We start from the raw sequence: 17,363 nt of genomic DNA on the forward strand, positions 1-17,363 counted from the left end.
TCCCAGCAGTCCCGAGCGGCTGCTGTCATCATCCCACTTTACAGAGAAGGGAACCGAGGCGTAAAGGCATTGTGCGATCTGCCTAGAGGACACAGCGAGTGGGGGGATGGAGACTGGGTTTTCTCGGGAGTTTCCATACACATCACTGGGACGGGAGAGTTGCCGTTCAGATGGTAGGAGGCAGGTTTCCAGCCATTCCAAGGACTGACGAGTTGAGTCCTTCTTCGGCCTGGCCCCCTCCTTCGACAACTGCTCGGTGCTGGAGAGCAGAGGAGCTGCCCCAACCCACAGGCTTCGCAGGGGTTAGAGCTGGGCCTCTAGACCCAGAACCAGCCATGTACCAGCTGTGTGACCGTGGAAAGCGGATTAGCCAGGCCCCGTTTCCTGATCTGCAGGATGGGACAGCAGTTCCCACCTCCTGGGCTATCGCAGATCGGTGCCCCACACAGAGCAAGTGCTCGGTCCGCATCACCACCACCACTCTGCTGGCCGTGCACCGGGTCCTGGGCAGCTACCAGGTGTGATCTGGCGCCCAGGAAAAGCAGGGGTTTTTCTCAAAACAGACTCGACTAGGAGAGGCCGCCCCAGGTTTCTGTTACCGGATAATTTCTTAGGACATGATTTCTTCCTAACAGAGAAGAAAGCGGCGATGGGAGCATTTGGAGTCCCTGTCCGCGTCTCTGACTGTGCTCGAGTTGTCGTTCAGGATTCTCTCTCCACTTTGCCGTGTTTCGAAGTCCACGGATACCACCTTCACGGTGGCTCGTTTCCAGCTACCAGCCATCTTCCTACTTACGACTTTAACCTGAAATGAACTTGTTCTAAAATCATCTCAGAGTCACCTCTAGAAATTCAATGGCACTCCTAGAAATAAAAAGCCAGCTTCCTGCACCACACTCCAAAGTGGAAATAAAAACAAGATTAATAAATCATAGCTCGATGCCACTGCTCCATCTTCATCCCAGCTGCAGCCTTATGGCAAGTCAGAGGCAGGGCCAGGCTGTGTGGTGCCCAGGAGCCTGTGCCTTTGGAGTGCATCACAGTCGTTCATGTGAGAAAGCGTGCCAGGAGGGCACGTGCGAGTCCTGGGTCCTCCCCGCGGATGAGCAAACCGAGGGTGGCACCAGCAACTCCAGCACAGCCCCCAGACCCGGGACCGCGATCCCATCAGGAGCTGAGTGCTGCTGCCATTTTCCGTGGCTCCAGCACTAGTTGGGGACAGACAGATCACTGCAGGGCTCCTTCATTCTTTCAACAGATACTGACTGGGCCAGCCCCAAGGTGACATTTTGAGCTAAGATCCAAAAGGAGAGGAGTCAGATGCTCTGGAATCCACACCAGAGGGAACTCCTGATGCAAAGGGCTCTGAGGCCGGTGTGGCCAGAGGGCGGGTGCAGAAGAGGGCAGTGAGGCCAGAGAGGCATCTGGTCTTGAAAGCCATGAGAAGACTTCTGAATGTTTGTGTAGGTGTATTGGGAGCCATGGAAGGCTACCGAGTGGTGACTAAGGGTGCTGTGTGGGGATGCACGAGCAGGCCAACATGTAAAGTGGGACGATCGCTTCGGCAAGTCGTGCAGTAAGCCCGGTGAGATGACGGTGCTGGCAGGGCAGATAGTGTGGGCACAGTGAGGGTTTACTGTGCCGGCAGAGCGGGGAGGACTCCCTGACAGCTGGGAAGGGAGGATTGAGAGAAAGGGAAACAAGACACTCCAGGCGCTTCGGCGAGTCGTGCAGTAAGCCCAGTGAGAGATGACGGTGCTGGCAGGGCAGATAGTGTGGGCACAGTGAGGGTTTACTGTGCCGGCAGAGCGGGGAGGACTCCCTGACAGCTGGGAAGGGAGGATTGAGAGAAAGGGAAACAAGACACTCCAGGGCTGGGCCTGAGCAACTGAGTGCGCTGTAAGGCCCGAACGGGACCAGGCTTTTGTGCACGGAAAATCTAGAGCTCCCCTGGGGCGTGTTAGGAATTGGGAGCCTGCGTTCCTGAAGGTAGCGCCAGCAGTCCGCATTGCACCAACGCCATCAGCAGGCAGAGACTTTAGGGGAGGGAGTTGAGGAGGGGGCGCAGAAGTCAGCTCAGAAGAGCGCATTGCCGAGTCCAGAAGGTGGCTCCGGGGTAAAACGCGACCCTCTGCAAGGCAACTCCACACGGAAGGCTTCAGGTCCAAGGTGGAATGTCCGAGTGCACTGGGCACACGCATGTCCTTGACTGACTGGCTGAGGCTGGAACAGGGTGTTGAGACCCTGCTTGGGATGCTCGCTCGCTCGCTCCCTGAATAAACAAGCGGGGGTGGGAGAGAGCGCTTTGCACCTACCACGGCAACAGCACAGGCTCCCGCTGTCCGCGGTGCTGGCGAGTCCGGCCTGCGCTGTCCGCGGTGCTGAAAGGCTGCACGGACCAGATCTCTCTCGCGCGCGCGCTCGCTCGCTCTCTAGCTCTCGCGCTCTCTAACTTTCCCTCTCCATCTTGCTCTCTCTTTTCCCCTCCTCTCCCCCTCTCTCTCCTCTCCCTCTTTTTAAGTTGGGGTGGAGAAGAGCGCATTTCGTCTATTAATACTCAGCATGGGAAGCAGCACAGGCTCCTGCCCGCTGTCCGCGGTGCTGACGAGTCGGCCTGCGCTGTCCGCGGTGCTGAGTGGCTGTACGGACTGGCTCGCGCGCTGTCTCTCCCTCTCCCCCCAAAGAACCTTCCTGGGAAAATCCCTGCTGTTGCCTAGAAACAAGACTGTCTGGGATGTGGAGAGCGTGGGAGGAAAGAAGATGAGGAGAAAACTGCCGAGTCATTACTAAGGCAGCTTTGTTCCTAGGGCAGCAAAGCCTGGCTGGAACCTAATTTGAATTATTCACACGGAGTTTCCAAGACGGCCGGGGCGGGGGCGGTGTATATAAGATAAAAAAGGGGAAACGTGCTAGGATTGGCAGCCGAGTAGCCTGGAGACACAGGAAGATGGGGCAGAGAGTGCTGTAGAATTATGAGGGGAATTCACAAGGCTTGTGGGGAAAGTGAATTAAAACACAAGTTTATTTGGGTGTAAAAAATATCAAATCCATGCACAGTTTTTTCATAATACACACTTTTTTCATGAAATTTTGAAGACCACTCATATTTGCGGGTTATTGGCAAGGCCCTAGTTTATGTGTTGCGAGGTGGGGTGACCGGAGGGTATTACTGCACATGTATACAAATGAAGCATGAGTACATTTTGAAGTCATGAGCATTTTTGAAGTGGTATTTTTGAAATGGTGATATACTTTGCAATTTAAAAATTTCTCAAAAATCCACACTCTCTCCTACAAACAATCACATACATCATAAACTGCTTGTTTAGTGCCACTGTCGCTGGGGCCCACATTGTCAGGATTAGGACTGAGTTATGTGGTTTTGAGTTGTGCAGGCTCTCCAAGAACAAGCCCCTGGCAACAAATCCGGTCATTCCAGGACTGCGGAATGAGTGAACAGGTTTGTTTGTTCTGATCACCAGGGAATCCACAATCACTTAATCACTTGAGAGTTGAGCATCGGCACCCACTATGTGCCAGACATTGCAGGAGCACCCAGATGCCCGAGCCAGTCCCCTGCTCCTCGGAGGGTGATGTCCACACCTTTTTAGAAGACACAGAGCACTGAGACTCTGACCTTGGGCCCTGTGCCCAACAACAACCACTGTGACATGGCTCTTACCTACTTCTCTAGCCTCTCCTGGTCCAGCGGGTCCAGTGGGTCTTGATACTGTGAATTCTCAAAACAAGCTGAAGTTCATCATGTCGATTTTTTTTCTCACTTATTTTGTCTTGTCTCCTATAATTTAGGCTCCATGATGGTAGTGACCGGGTGTTTCTAATTCACCTCGAGCCTCCAGCACCTGGAACCCTTCTTGGTACACCCCAGATGTGAGTGTTGTTTAGAGGATGGATGGCTGAAAGGTGACGTTTGTAAATGCAAAGTCTCTCATTGTCCTAATGCTGGTAACCAATTACTAAACTAAAGTGGAAATGCATGAACTGAATTCCAGCCCATCATTGTCTGCTACAGCCCATGGTCTGCCATAGGGACACCCAAGGCCACGAAACCCTGCTGGGCCAAACTCTCCTTTCTGGGCAGGTGATTTGCTGCTCCCTCCCCTGGCCTTCACAAGCTGGGTCCTGCAGCACCAAGTTCTGCAGTCCTGTCCGTAAGGACCAGCCCACAAAGAGAAGGCTTTACTTCAATCTTTTCAACAACTCCAGGGAGTTGATCACACTGTGTGGATGCAGCTTGCTCACATGGCCATCCCCTGACTGGCAGGTTTTCAGATAATTTCCATAAAGTAATCATTTGGGACCATTGGCCTTTGGGAGGAGCCTGAATCAACTTGTAAATGGCACAGCCAGGATTTAGCCCAGATAAATCTGTCCTCAAAGACTTTCGGTTTCACTACTGCTGCAAATTCTTCCATTTATTCAGAACGGATAAAAAGAAGAATGATTGAGGTGGGAAAACTCAGTCACTGCCTAAACACCCATTGCATGGAGGTGAGGGGGTGAAACCCTAGAAGGATAGGGTCCCATGTCTGCTTGGAAAGACACATGCCTTGCTCCAGCCCCTGGGATTTCCTACTGACACTTACCATCCAGAACTGGAGTTCGTTCCTAATCAACTGGCATCCAGTGAGAGCTGTTATGCCTCCACCGAGACCCTCCTGCTTGGGTGATGTTATCACCCTCATCTCACAGAATAAAATGTCAACAGATCTCCAAGGACTGACGTGCAAAAATCTTCAAAATGCACTATAGTGTGCGGGGAAGCAGGGGCGAACCACAGCCGCAGACTGTCAGCACTCAGACGAAAACCCAGAGGCTCATGAAACATCGGATATGTTCTGTGTGCACATGGAACTGCACAGGAAAACTTCCAAATTAAAGACACAAAAGGTGTTAAAAGAAAAAGAATCACAATCTTACCAAGTTTACCGAGGTCTCTCTAATAAATAACTGAAAACCAGAACCTGGCACCTTCCCACCTCTCCAGTAGCCCCCTGGTCCCGGCCACCACCATTCCCACCAGGACAACTTCAGGGTCTCCCCCTGCTTTGCTCTCACTCCACCCTTTCTGTCCCCAGCCGTGTTCCAGTGTCCAGCACATCCTGCTCACACCCCTCTCCACTCACAACCCTTTATGGCTCCTGCCTTCCTTGGTAAAGCTGCATCCCTCACCCCCCCTGCCAACCTTCCCGCTGATCCACCCCCGAATCCTCTCTGACCTCATATCACTCAGCCTCTTTGCTCTTTTTCTTTTTTCCGGCTATAGGGTGCATGCTCTTGCCAGAGAGACAGGGTAAGAAACCATCCCAGGGAGGGCTGGCTACACCACAATCCCTCTTGTCCATTCTCCCCTTGGGATTTGGGGCACACACAATGCCCAGCATGACTTTCAAGCTGCCAGGTCCAGAACTCGAACTCGTTAGCCTTAACCACCATACCACCTGCGGTCCCTCCTGCGCCTTTTTTCTTTCATTCATAAAATGACGGAAGCATGGCTTCCTGCAGTTACATAATAGCGCACACCCGCTGAGATTGAGGGGACTTCGTGCCTGCCCAAAAGGGTTTTTTGTTGTTGTTTTACAAGTATTCGCTTATTTTGATGATTCAGTACTTTATGATAAAAAATAGTATTTCTTTTGCTCCAGGGAGTCTCTGGAAAGGAGTCACACTCTCAGGCTGCCAATGGAGTAAGCAGCCTGTGCGGGGGCCAGGAGCTGGCCTTGGCGGCCACAGTCCCACACCCGAATCTCAGCCCTGTCACTTCTCAGCTGCGCACGGGGAGGGTGTGAGAAGTCCCTGTGGTCTGTGTGAAGTGTGTGCATGACCCACACGCTCAGCGAACATCGGCTATCATGATAGTGTGTTCCCTCCATCACCCTCATTAAATTCTGACCTCCTCTCCCAGTCCCTTGGGAAATCGGGCCCACCTCAGGCTCTATGTGAACGTCCATGCCTTAGGGAGGTCCCCTGGCTACCGCGGGTGTGATCTGAGAATGTATCTGGCCTTCCGAGCTCCACCTGCCTCAACCAGGCACCTCGGCCACCTGGCAGCTGCTCGTCCACACCCGGCACTCCATCTCACACCTACTCGCCGTGTTACTGTCCGTCTCGGGCTCTCGAACATGAGCACTAGCAGAACCCTTGTTATTTCTTCTTCTTTTTTTTTTTTTTTTTTGAGAGGTTTTTCACTATAGGGCGCGTGCACTCGCCAGACAGACAGAGAGACAGACAGAGAGATAGAAAGCGAGAAATCACCCCCCAGGGGGGATGGTCACACTGCAATCCTTTCTCCTCCATTCTCCTCTCGGGATCTTGGGCACATATGCACACGTGCCCAGCGTGAGTTTTAAGCCACCAGGTCCAGGACGCGAACCGCGGTCGACTACATGGGAGTCCATAGTCATTACACTAACTGCTGGTCCCACTACTTTCCCATTTTTGAGACAAGAAACTGCAGCACTGAAGGGTTAGATAAAGTCTGAGATGAGGATATTACTCACAGCACTAAGGGGTTAAATACCGCATGCTCAGGGCTACACAGCTGGGCTCAGGATCCCTTCTCCTCACTTGCCTTCCTTTCACTCACTTTCTGTCCAACCATGCCACACTCATCACACTTGCTGCAGTCTGCATGTGCCACTGTACTCTTCCACATATCCAAGTGCGTAATTCCCATTCTCTTCCCACCACCCACCACACAGGTACCTTGGTGGCTTTTTGTTTTGCAACAGGAATAGAAGTGTGGGTATTGAGACGTGTCAGCCTCGGGGACATGAGTTGCAATTCCTACTCTGTGCACCCACTGCCCTCCTCCAACCTGGCTAGGGAGCATGGACCCGAGTTGCCCTGCCCCACCCCCTGGTTAGGTTAAGAAAACTTAGAGGACTCTCATCTCGAGATGTCCAAAGTTAAATGCAGTAAGCCCTCACTTCCATGATGTGACCAGTGTGGCAAGTGACCATATCATTCTGAACCATGTCACTTCTCCCAAGGCATGACACAGTGGACATTAGGTCACCTTCTCTGTCCCACTTCTCCCCTCCTATGATTTGGGCAGAAATGGCCCCTTGCCCCATTGAGGGTGGATAGAGGTTTCGGTCCAGTCTGGAGAGTCAATCCCATCTGGTCACAGCAGTCAGCTCTTGGGTAGGTCCAACAGACTGAAGGTTGGAGCCCCCACCCCCCAGTGACTTGAGGTCTTCTCTGGTCACATGGATGTGACTGAGACATGCAGGCAACAGGAGCTGCTGGATACCACCGTGATCCAGCGAGGACAATGCCAAACATTCAAACACTTCTAGAGTGGTTGTTTTTCCTACACACAACACAAAATGTGCTTGTGACATAAATGATTTTTAAAAATTTAATTATTTATTCTTCACGTACACCAGTGTCAGGGAGTATGGAACATTTGGGAACTCCAGGGTATTAGCAACCAGTAGGATGAGATGTCAAAATAAAAAGGATGCCCTACGAGGTCCCAGAGAAAGTAGACTTCGGAAGAAACTCCATGTGTAAACAAAGCTCCAAGTCAGCTGTGGAAATTCTCTTGAAGTTACTGCGGTGGGCTGAATTCTGGTGCTCCCCCAAACTCATGTGTTGGAAATTTCATTCCCAATGTGACAGTATGAGGAGTGAGACCTCTAAGAAATGACTAAGTCTTGAGGGCAAAGTAGTTTTCATAACTGAGGTTAGTGCCCTTATAGAAGGGGCCTGGGGGAGGTCACTGTCTATAAATGTACCCTCAACAGCCTCCAAATCTGCTGGTGCCTTGATCTTGGACTTCCAGCCTCCAGAACTGTGAGCAGTCAATTTCCATTGTTTATAAATTACCCAGTCTCAGGTACTTCGTTATAGCAGCAAAAAGACAGTTACTTTCCCATTTAACTGCAAAAATAACTATAAAAACAGACTGTCTATGTCCACATGTGCACACTTATCGAATCCAGTAAGTATTTAAACCTGAGTATCAAGCCTGTTGGTGGCATTCATTTTCCCTCCTGCTCTCCCCACAATGGTTGAAGATGATTCTGACCAGGCAGCCAGTATCTGTACCTTTCACACCTAAAAGACCATCTAAAATGACAAGGTCTCCCTTTATTAAAAGATTTTTTTTTTTAATGTAACAGACCACTCTAAAAATCTTTGGCATTTGAAGCAGTAGTTACTGCTATTTGCTATGTCTGAAAAAAACATTTTGCTCCTCACGGATAACTTGCCAATGTCTACCACTAACTAGCTTGGTGGCTTCCAGCGTGTGCTCCCTGGAGATCATCAGGGACATGGGGACAATGTGGAGAGCCTCTTGCTCTTGCCCCACCAGGAAACCCACAGATGGTGACACAGACCTCTGGCTCCAGGGTGTGTTTGACACAGGGAGAAGGGCCCTCAGGCATCTCTTGGGTCACCTCCTCCTCCCACCTTCCTCCCTGAGGAAACACTCAGACACCCTGCACGATCTGTCCAGCTGTGGTGACAACTGACCCAGACAGCTGGGTCAGGACCCTGAGGTGCTGGTTCCTTTGTGGAGCAACCCTTCCCTGAGGCTCAGCTACCGTGAACTTAAAAGGCTTCGGAGAGGCGGCGAGGCCTTTTCTGGCTCCGGGAGGAGGCAGCACCTGTGGCCGCAGGCCTCACGCTCAGCTTCCTCTGACTGCGAGTCGCCCGTGCTCACACCGACCAGCCCAGGAAGCGCCCGCGCCCAGGCCCTGCCGAGGAGGACCTACCGATGCCTCCCTGGCGCTCAGGTGTGGATCCGCAGGTGCCGCGTCAGGTTGGTGTTCCGGCTGAAGGTCTTCCCGCACTCGCCGCACCGGTAGGGCTTCTCGCCGGTGTGGATGCGCAGGTGCACGGTCAGCGAGGAGTTCTTGATGAAGGACTTCCCGCACTGGCCGCACCGGTAGGGCTTCTCGCCCGTGTGGATGCGCTGGTGCTCGATGAGGTAGGCGCTCTGGCTGAAGGCCTTGCCGCACTCGCCGCAGGTGTAGGGCTTGGCGCCCGTGTGCACGATCTGGTGCACGAGCAAGGACGAGCGCCCGGTGAAGTGCTTCTTGCAGACGGCGCACTCGTAGGGCTTCTCCCCGGTGTGGACGCGCTGGTGCTGCGTGAGCGACGAGTTCTTGCTGAAGGCCTTGCCGCACTCGCTGCACTCGAAGGGCTTCACCCCGATGTGGAACCGCTGGTGCTGGATGAGGTAGGCGCTCTGGCTGAAGGCCTTGCCGCACTCGTTGCACACGTAGGGCTTCTCGCCCGTGTGGTGGCGCCGGTGCAGCGTGAGCGAGGAGCTCTTGTTGAAGGCCCGCCCGCACTCCTTGCAGGCGTAGGGCTTCTCGCCCGTGTGCGTGCGCTGGTGCTCTGTCAGGTGCATGTTCTGGCTGAAGGCCCGCCCGCACTCGGTGCACACGTAGGGCTTCTCGCCTGTGTGCGTGCGCTGGTGCACAACCAGGTGCATGTTCTGGCTAAAGGCCTTGCCGCAGTCCCCGCACGCGTAGGGCTTCTCGCCCGTGTGGATGCGCTCATGCTGAGTGAGGGATGAGGTCTTGCGGAAGGCCTTCCCGCACACGGCGCACACGTAGGGCTTCTCGCCCGTGTGTGTGCGCTGGTGCACCACGAGGTTCATGCGCTGACTGAAGGCCTTGCCGCAGTCGGCGCACGGGTAGGGCTTCTCACCCGTGTGCACGCGCTGGTGGATGGTGAGGGACGAGCGCTCGATGAAGTGCTTCCCGCAGACGCTGCACTCGAAGGGCTTCTCACCGGTGTGGATCCGCTGGTGCTTGACCAAGGACGAGCTGCGGCCGAACGCCTTGCCGCATTCACTGCACGCGTAGGCCTTCTCTGCGCAGGGCCCAAGGGGCTGGCTGAGGCCCACCGAGCCTGTGCAACTCCTCCCACGCATGGCGAAGGGGCAGAACCCCTTCTCCCCAGGCTCCTCCAGCCTCTGCAGGACCTGGGTGGAGCTCTGGCTGGTAAATGCCTTGGACTCCTGACCCTCGGAGAGCTGCGCAGAGGGTTTGTTCCCTGGGGCAATCCCCAGCCACTCCAGCCCCCGCCCTGGCTCTCCTTGCTGCCTCTCTGGCCAGCTGCCCAGCTTGCTGGCTCCTTCCAAGGCCAGACCCCAAGCCCCGTTTCTCCTAGGTCCTTCCCTGGTCACCTCGATGGATGACTTGTCTTCCCAGGTGTTGCCCTTTGGATCCAACTCTGTCATTTCAGGTCTAGTCTCCAAATCTAAAAATACAAAGCAAAAACAAAACAGATGAAAACACATGTAACTAACAATGGTGGGAGAGAGAACTGTCCCAAGCAGGAGCACGTAAAGAAACTAAAGATGATGACCCAGGGAGCTCAGGGGGGGAGAGCAGGGGGCATGTCGCTTAATGAGGCGGAGTCTACACAGGAGGTGGATGAGGCAGGCGGCTGGCAGGCAGGAGCTCAGAAGAGTCCCAGCTGCCCAGTGACAGAGTGAGCGGGGTGCAAACTGCTGAACTCGCGAGCTTGAGCAGGATGACTGTAGCAGCGCCAAGCTTGTAGGGCTTCTCCCTCTTCTGTGCACCCAGAATATCCTCAACTAATTATGCTTCTCAAGCATTGGTTTTTGTTAGAGATAACAATGAGGTAACAGCTGGTGGGGCTTTTTTTTTTTTTTTTGAGAGTTTTTTTGCTATAGGGCGCGTGCACTCTCCAGACAGAGAGAGACATAGAGACAGAAAGCGAGAAATCACCCCCCAAGGGGAATGGCCACGCCGCAATCCCTTCTTCTCCATTCTCCTCTCGGGATCTTAGGCACGCACACACATGCACCCGGCATGAGTTTTAAGCCACCGGGTCTGGGACGTGAACTGCGGTCGACAACGTGGGAGTCCAGCGACATAGCCATTACGCTAACTGCTGGTTCCCACAGCTGGTGGGGCTTTTAAGAAGTGCTGAGGCCGCGAGGGCTCTACCCTCATGAGTGGATCAATGCTGTTACCACAGGAGTGGGCTCCTGATAAAGCAGGGGCTTGCCCGATCTTTCCTGTCTTGTCTACTCATTTGTCCTTCACCATGTGATGACCCCTGTCAGGTGCTAGTGTCACAGCTCAGACTTTCCAGCCTCCAGAACTGTGAGAAATAAGTTTCTTCATAATTACCCGGTCTGTGGAATTGTCATAGAAGCTGAAATGGAGTAAGACACGTACCTTCTCTCTCATGTAAGCCTCCTGATAACATGGCGTGGAAGCTGTTGTGACTGTTCTTGTTGCTCATATCGCCCTTCAGCACTGCCTTAGGCAGCTCTACGGAACCTGGGCCTCGATGCTCCTCTCTCTGCCCGTCTGCCTCCGCAGGTAACCCATTGGTGTGTGTGGCTTCAACTGCCTTCTCTGTGTGTCCTATGGTTTCTAACTTTGCTTTAATTGTCAGAAGGTATGTGCGCTTGCCAGAGAGAAAGAGAGATGGAACCTCAATGGGATGTGGCCATGTCACAACCCTTTCTCCTCCATTTCTCCATCCCATCAGGCTCTGCGTATGCAAGCATGAGTGCCCAGCATACTTCTCAAGCCACCAGAGCTGGTATTTGAACCGCATTCACCATGTGGGGCTGGCCCCTAATGCACAGACCGTTAACTGCTGTGCTATGGAGCCAGCACTCGTACTGATTTCTCAAACTCAGTTTCCATCCTAGGTGCTGCTCTCAAGTTCCAAATGGGATTGTAGACATCCTGGGATTTATTCTCAACATTTAAAAGTTGTGACCCACATAACTGCTTTCTCCTAAAAAGCATGAAGAGATGGTCAGATACAGCTCTCACTCCTATGAAGCACTAAAAAGCTACAGGGGGACCGGGTGGTCCCTTTCCCCCACTGAGTGACCCCCCCTGCTGGCCTCTATGGCCCCTTGAGTTTGAGACCACTCCCCTGAATCATGCCGGGACTATATCTATATTTAAATAATATATATATATATATATATATATATATAGTGTGTGTGTGTGTGTATAACAGAGAAAAAGAGGGAAAATGAGAAAGCCACCAGGTCCAGGACTTGAACCACAGCCAGCCATGTGGAGTCCAGCACCTTAACTACCATGCCACCTGCCAGCTCCCTGGGTTAAATATTACCCGTGCGGACTTGCTACCTAAACAAGCCTCTCCAGCCCGGGCTTCTTCTTGGAGCTCTGCCAAAGGACCTCATTCAAAAAACCCTCCCTGGTGTCTCTTGGACACTCCAAACCTAACGTGTTCAATACCAAACTTAGGATTTCAGAACCTCCCCACCAAAAGAAGGTTTTTGATAAAATAAGGCCCACCTAAGAGACTTGGTAAAAAACAAGCCAAGGTCAAATAACATGACTCCACTGTTATGAGGTCCCAGAGGAGTCAAATTAGTGGGGACGGAAGCAGAACAGTGGCTGCCGGAGGAGGAAACGGGGCGTGAGAACTCCCGGGGACAGCATCCCAGGTGGGGAAGATGGAAAGTCCCGACGGACGGTGGAGATGGATGCACCAGGTGTGAACGCCCTTATGGCCACTGAGCTGCACTAAAAGTGACAATAGGTGGCACATTTTATGTATCCTATATTTGATCAGTTTTCAAAGTAAAACTTTTTAATGAAAACAAAAAAAAACATACTTTTCAGTCATCCCATTTCACTCCTTCCCTCCCACCATCCCAACTTGGACAAGTGCCACTGGATGCACAGAACAGCCTGAGTCAGACCACAATTCATGGCCACCACCAAGGAGCTAGTCAATGCCCCAAATGCGACAGCAGGCGCCCTGCCCTCCCCACCCGCCTCGGCTGCCGGGGGGAGGAGGTTCGTCAGAAGAGTCATGAGCCCCCGGCAGCCTCCCGAACGCACTGAGAATGAAGCCAACACCTTTTGGTGGCCTCCAGGGTCCTCAGGACCCAGCACAGGCCTGCCTCTCAGGCAGCTCACCATCCCTCCCTCGCTGCCTTTGGTTCCTCTTTCACCCTCTTGTCCATGTCAGGTTCCCGCCCCAGGGCCTCTGAACCTCCCCCACCTTCCCGTGGCTTCTCATCTTCAGGCCCAGTGTTCACCAACTGTCCACGAGGCCTGCCCTGTCCACCCTGCTCGTCTTGCCCACTTCACAGTGAGCACTCACGGGCTGCGGCAACTCTCTTCTTGCCACGATCTGATTATCGACTCCCTGCGTCAGCTCCATGGGCCACGACCCTGCCAGTCCCCTCCTCCAGCAGTGCCCGGCGCACAGAGGGTGCCAGAGCAGCACTCACGGAGCGCCGCCATGCCCGCAGTACTGAGCATGGGCACGGGCCTCCCCTCCAGCCTCAGGCACCTGTGAGTTTGGTACAGTAGACAACTCCATTTTACAGACAAGGCAGCTGAGGCTCCGAGACTGAAGTCAGATACTCAAGGGGACATAGCACACTCGAAGGAAGCTGGGATTTGCATCCCCAGTCCGACCCCAGGTCAGGGGTCTCAGTGAACCACAGCATGGCCACGTGCCCCGTTCCCATCCCAAGGACAAGAGTTGAGAAATACCTAAGGCGGGAGGGCGAATGTGGCTGAGTGACCATGGGGTGTGGTGCCATGCCCAGACACTGTGTGGGGGCACAGAGGCTGGGGAGTGGGCGTGGGCAACCTGCAGGGGAAGTGGGAGGAAGGGCAATGGTTCGGGGCCGGGGGCTCTGACGCAGTCTGGGACATACATGGCATGCGGCCGCAGAGGTGGGAGGGAGGCAGTCTTGGCTGCGAGTGCACACAGAAGGAAGTCTCTTGGAGGGACTCAAACTCGGGGAATCAGGCACACTGGAGGCAGACGCCACCCACTGCGGGAGAAAAGGCAGCCTTCCTTTTGTAGCTGAAACTCTTCAGGAGCGAAAACAGCAAACACACAGCTCTGATCTATGAAAAGATGTGGGTGTATCAGACAGACTGAAACTGCCCTAGCACTCCACCCTGCCAACCAGGCCATCAAAAGGACTAAATGTCTGAGGACATTCTTGGGTGGTGACAGTGCGAATGCAGGGGATCCTGCCTTTTGTCAAGGGGAACATCACGAAGACTGTGTCTGCAGGCGCCAGCAGGTGGTGTAGTGGTTAGGTCACTGGCCAACCGCCGTTAAGTCCCAGATCTGGAGGCTCAAAAAATCGCACTGGGTGCATGCGCGTGCGTGCCCACGATCCCAGGGAGAGGATGGAGGAAAAGGGTTTGTGGGGTGCCCATCCCCTCTGGGGGATGATTTTTCACTTCCTCTCTCACTGTCTCTGTCTCTCTTTCTCTCCAATGAGCACATGCATTCTAAAGCAAAAAACCTCTTAAAAATAAAACAATAAATAAATAAATAAAAACAAAGACTGTCTCCAGAGGGCACTGTGGAAAAGAGCTATTAACATGCAAAAGACTATCCATTCCCTTTGGTGTAAATATGGGTGAATTTTTTCATAGTACTAAATCCCATGTCCTTCATAATTTTATTTTTTTCCAATTTTCTGTCTGTGATTCTGATTACAAAGCAATTCACACTTATTGTCTGAATATCAATTTTTTTTTCAAAACAGAAAATGGAGTGTCCTATACTTGTGCTCATTAGAGTTAAAAGTCTACTTTATATTTTCAGTTTTTGCCCCAGTGCGTATCTTTAAAAGAATACAACCCAGGGCCAGCAGATGGTGTGGCGGTTGGGACACGGGATGTCACATGGCTGGCTACATGGTTTCAGTCCTAGACCTAGTGGTTTCAATATCACGGTGGAAACCTGTGCGTGCGTGCCCAAGATCCTGAAAGGAGACTGGAGGAGAAGAGATTGTGGCGTGGCCATCGCCCCGGGGGGCTGAGTTCTCACTTTCCCTCTTTCTGTCTCTTCTGGTGAGCGCACACGCCCTACGGCAAAAACTTAATTAAAAAAAAAGGAAGAATACAACACATCTGTGTGTACATACACATACACGCACACGCACACTTTTTCCTCCAAAACAGGGTTTCTGTCCAAGATAGAGTAACAAGGAAATGCTTCCCTCCAGTCTTAAAACAAACCAAAATATATAAAACAATGGCTTTGAAGACACTAGATATCAGGTAATAAACTCTGAGCAATGGGGACTCAAATGAGGGGGGCCGAGGATGGCTCCCGCTTAGTGCCTGGAAAGTTCCCAGACAGGGAGAGGGAACTAAACCATGGCCGAAAAGCCCTTGAGCTGAAGAGATGGAGCTGAGCGGCAAAGCAGGTGGGTTTCCCAGGATGGAGCCCTGTGAAGGAAGAAGGTGCAGGGGCATGGAGACGTGCAGGGCCAGCCGCGGTTTCGGCAGGTCACTGTGTCACGTGCATATGAGTGAATGATCCCACGTGGGGACAATTATCTAAAAGGATTTGAAAGCACAGCCCAGAGCAGACACAGAGCTGGGAACAGTGCCTTCCCCCACCAGGCACTGAAAAGTCGCAATTCATGGGGCAACGGGCAGAACACTCGGGCTCCTGTGGAGAGTAAGCAGTCCTTCATGGAGCCAAAAATCACAAATCCAGATCTGAGAGAATTACACTACTTGATATCAGTGTCAGAACAGACAGATGGAACAGAAGAGAATCCAAATGAGATTCAGCATGAACAACTGATTTTTGACAAAGTTACAAAGGTAATTCAGTGAAGAAAAAATAGTCTTTTCAACAAATAGTGTTAGAACAACCGGACACCTAGTTGTAAAACAAACAAACAAACAAACAAAAAAACCTGGACTAATATTCTGCATCATGGGGCCAGCAGGTGGCATGGTGGTGAAGGAGCTGGACTCCCACAAGGCTGCCACTGTTTGCATCCTGGACCTGTGGCTGGCTTTCTCACTCTCCCTTTCCCTCTCTCTCTGTCTTTCTCTGGCAAAACTCATGTGAAAAACTAATTAATTAATTAATTAAACAACTGTTTAAAAAATTCTGCATCATACACAAAAATTAACTCTAAGTGGATCAGAGAACAAAATGTAAAACCTAAAATTATACAATTTACAGTAGAAGTAAAAACTTTTGAGACCTTGGGATAGGCTAAGATTTCTAAGATGTGACACCAAAGAACATTGATAAAGTAATAAAACTCTTAGGAGAAAACACTGGAATGAATCTCCATGACTCTCAAGCCATGGTTTCTTAGATATGACACCAACAGTGTAAGCAACAGCAGCAAAACAGGTAACCCGGACTACATCAAGATGGAAAGCTTGTGTTTCAGGGGAGGCCATTAAGGAAGTGAGAAGACAACCCAGAGAATGGGATCGAATATCTGTACAGCATGTACCTGATAAAGGACTTGCCTCATAAACATCAGAATATATAAAGAACTTGGGGCCAGCAGGTGGCATGGTGTTAAGAGTGTTGGACTCCCACATAGCCAACTGTGGCTCGAGTCCCAGACCTGGTGGCTTGCTTTCTCACTTTTCTTCTCTCTTTTTCTCTCTGTCACTCTCTGGTCAAATTTAATTAAATAAATAAGTAAAGTTAAATAAATAAATAAATACATACATACACACACACACACACATAAAGAACTCTCATAACTCAGTAATAAAGCAACCCTCAAAAAGGGGGCAAAAAATTTAAATGGATACTTTACCAAATAGAATAGACAGATGAAATGAAAACCACGGTATGATTCGACTCCATACCATGAGAAGGGCTAAATGAAAAGATGGAGCAGATGGAAACACATAATGGTAGACCTGCTCTGGAAAACCACTCGGCAGTTTCTTAAAAAGTTAAAGATACACACACCATACAGTCCAGACTTTCCACTCCTAGGGGTCCCTTGAGAGAGAGGAAAGCGTATGCCCATTCAGGGACCTGTGCACAAATGTTCACGGCAGCTTTTTCTGCTAGCTCAGAGCTGGGAACAACATAGATGTCCACTGACAGTCCACCGACACTGCACAGGGAACTCACTGTGGAACACCCACACAGGGGACTAGAGCAATACAAAGAAATGAACTGGGACCAGTGGTTGGCGTAACGGCTATGTCGCTGGACTCCCATGTAGATGACTGCAGTTCGAGTCCCAGACCAGGTGGCTTAAACTCACGCAGGGTGTGTACGTGTGTGTGTGCGTGCCCAAGATCCCGAGAGGAGAATGGAGGAGAAGGGATTGCGGTGTGGCCATCTCCCCTGGGGGGTGATTTCTCGCTTTCTGTCTCTCTGTCTCTGTCTTTCCAGCGAGAACACACGCCCTATAGCAAAAACCTCTCCAAGAAAAGAAAAAAGAAATGCGCTATTGATATGTGTGACCATGTGGGTGAATCGCAAAATAATAATGCAAGTCGAGACCAAAGAAGAGAGCACACGCTGCGTGATACCAGGTGTGTACAGTGTGATACACTGCATGATACCCTGCGTGATACCAGGTG

The 17,363-nt window shown here is 51.8% G+C and overlaps 1 protein-coding gene and 1 long non-coding RNA gene across 2 annotated transcripts in view; one reads left to right on the forward strand and one right to left on the reverse strand.

Moving 5' to 3' along the window:
* The window catches only part of LOC106733672 (uncharacterized), a 7,363-nt gene extending 2,555 nt beyond the window's left edge, over positions 1 to 4,808 (forward strand). Inside the window, exon 2 of the long non-coding RNA XR_001369617.1 lies at positions 3,811 to 4,808. This is a non-coding gene — a long non-coding RNA (uncharacterized LOC106733672). The remainder of the gene's footprint in view (positions 1 to 3,810) is intronic.
* A 2,568-nt stretch (positions 4,809 to 7,376) lies between these two features.
* ZNF71 (zinc finger protein 71) overlaps positions 7,377 to 17,363 on the reverse strand; it is a 48,444-nt gene continuing 38,457 nt past the window's right edge. Inside the window, exon 4 of the mRNA XM_014583527.2 lies at positions 7,377 to 10,245. Coding sequence (XP_014439013.1) covers positions 8,765 to 10,245 — 1,481 coding nt within the window. The 3' untranslated portion in view covers positions 7,377 to 8,764. The remainder of the gene's footprint in view (positions 10,246 to 17,363) is intronic.

This window comes from Tupaia chinensis, unplaced genomic scaffold (assembly GCF_000334495.1).
Source record: "Tupaia chinensis unplaced genomic scaffold, TupChi_1.0 Scaffold144336_1, whole genome shotgun sequence".
Taxonomy (NCBI): Eukaryota; Metazoa; Chordata; class Mammalia; order Scandentia; family Tupaiidae; genus Tupaia; species Tupaia belangeri.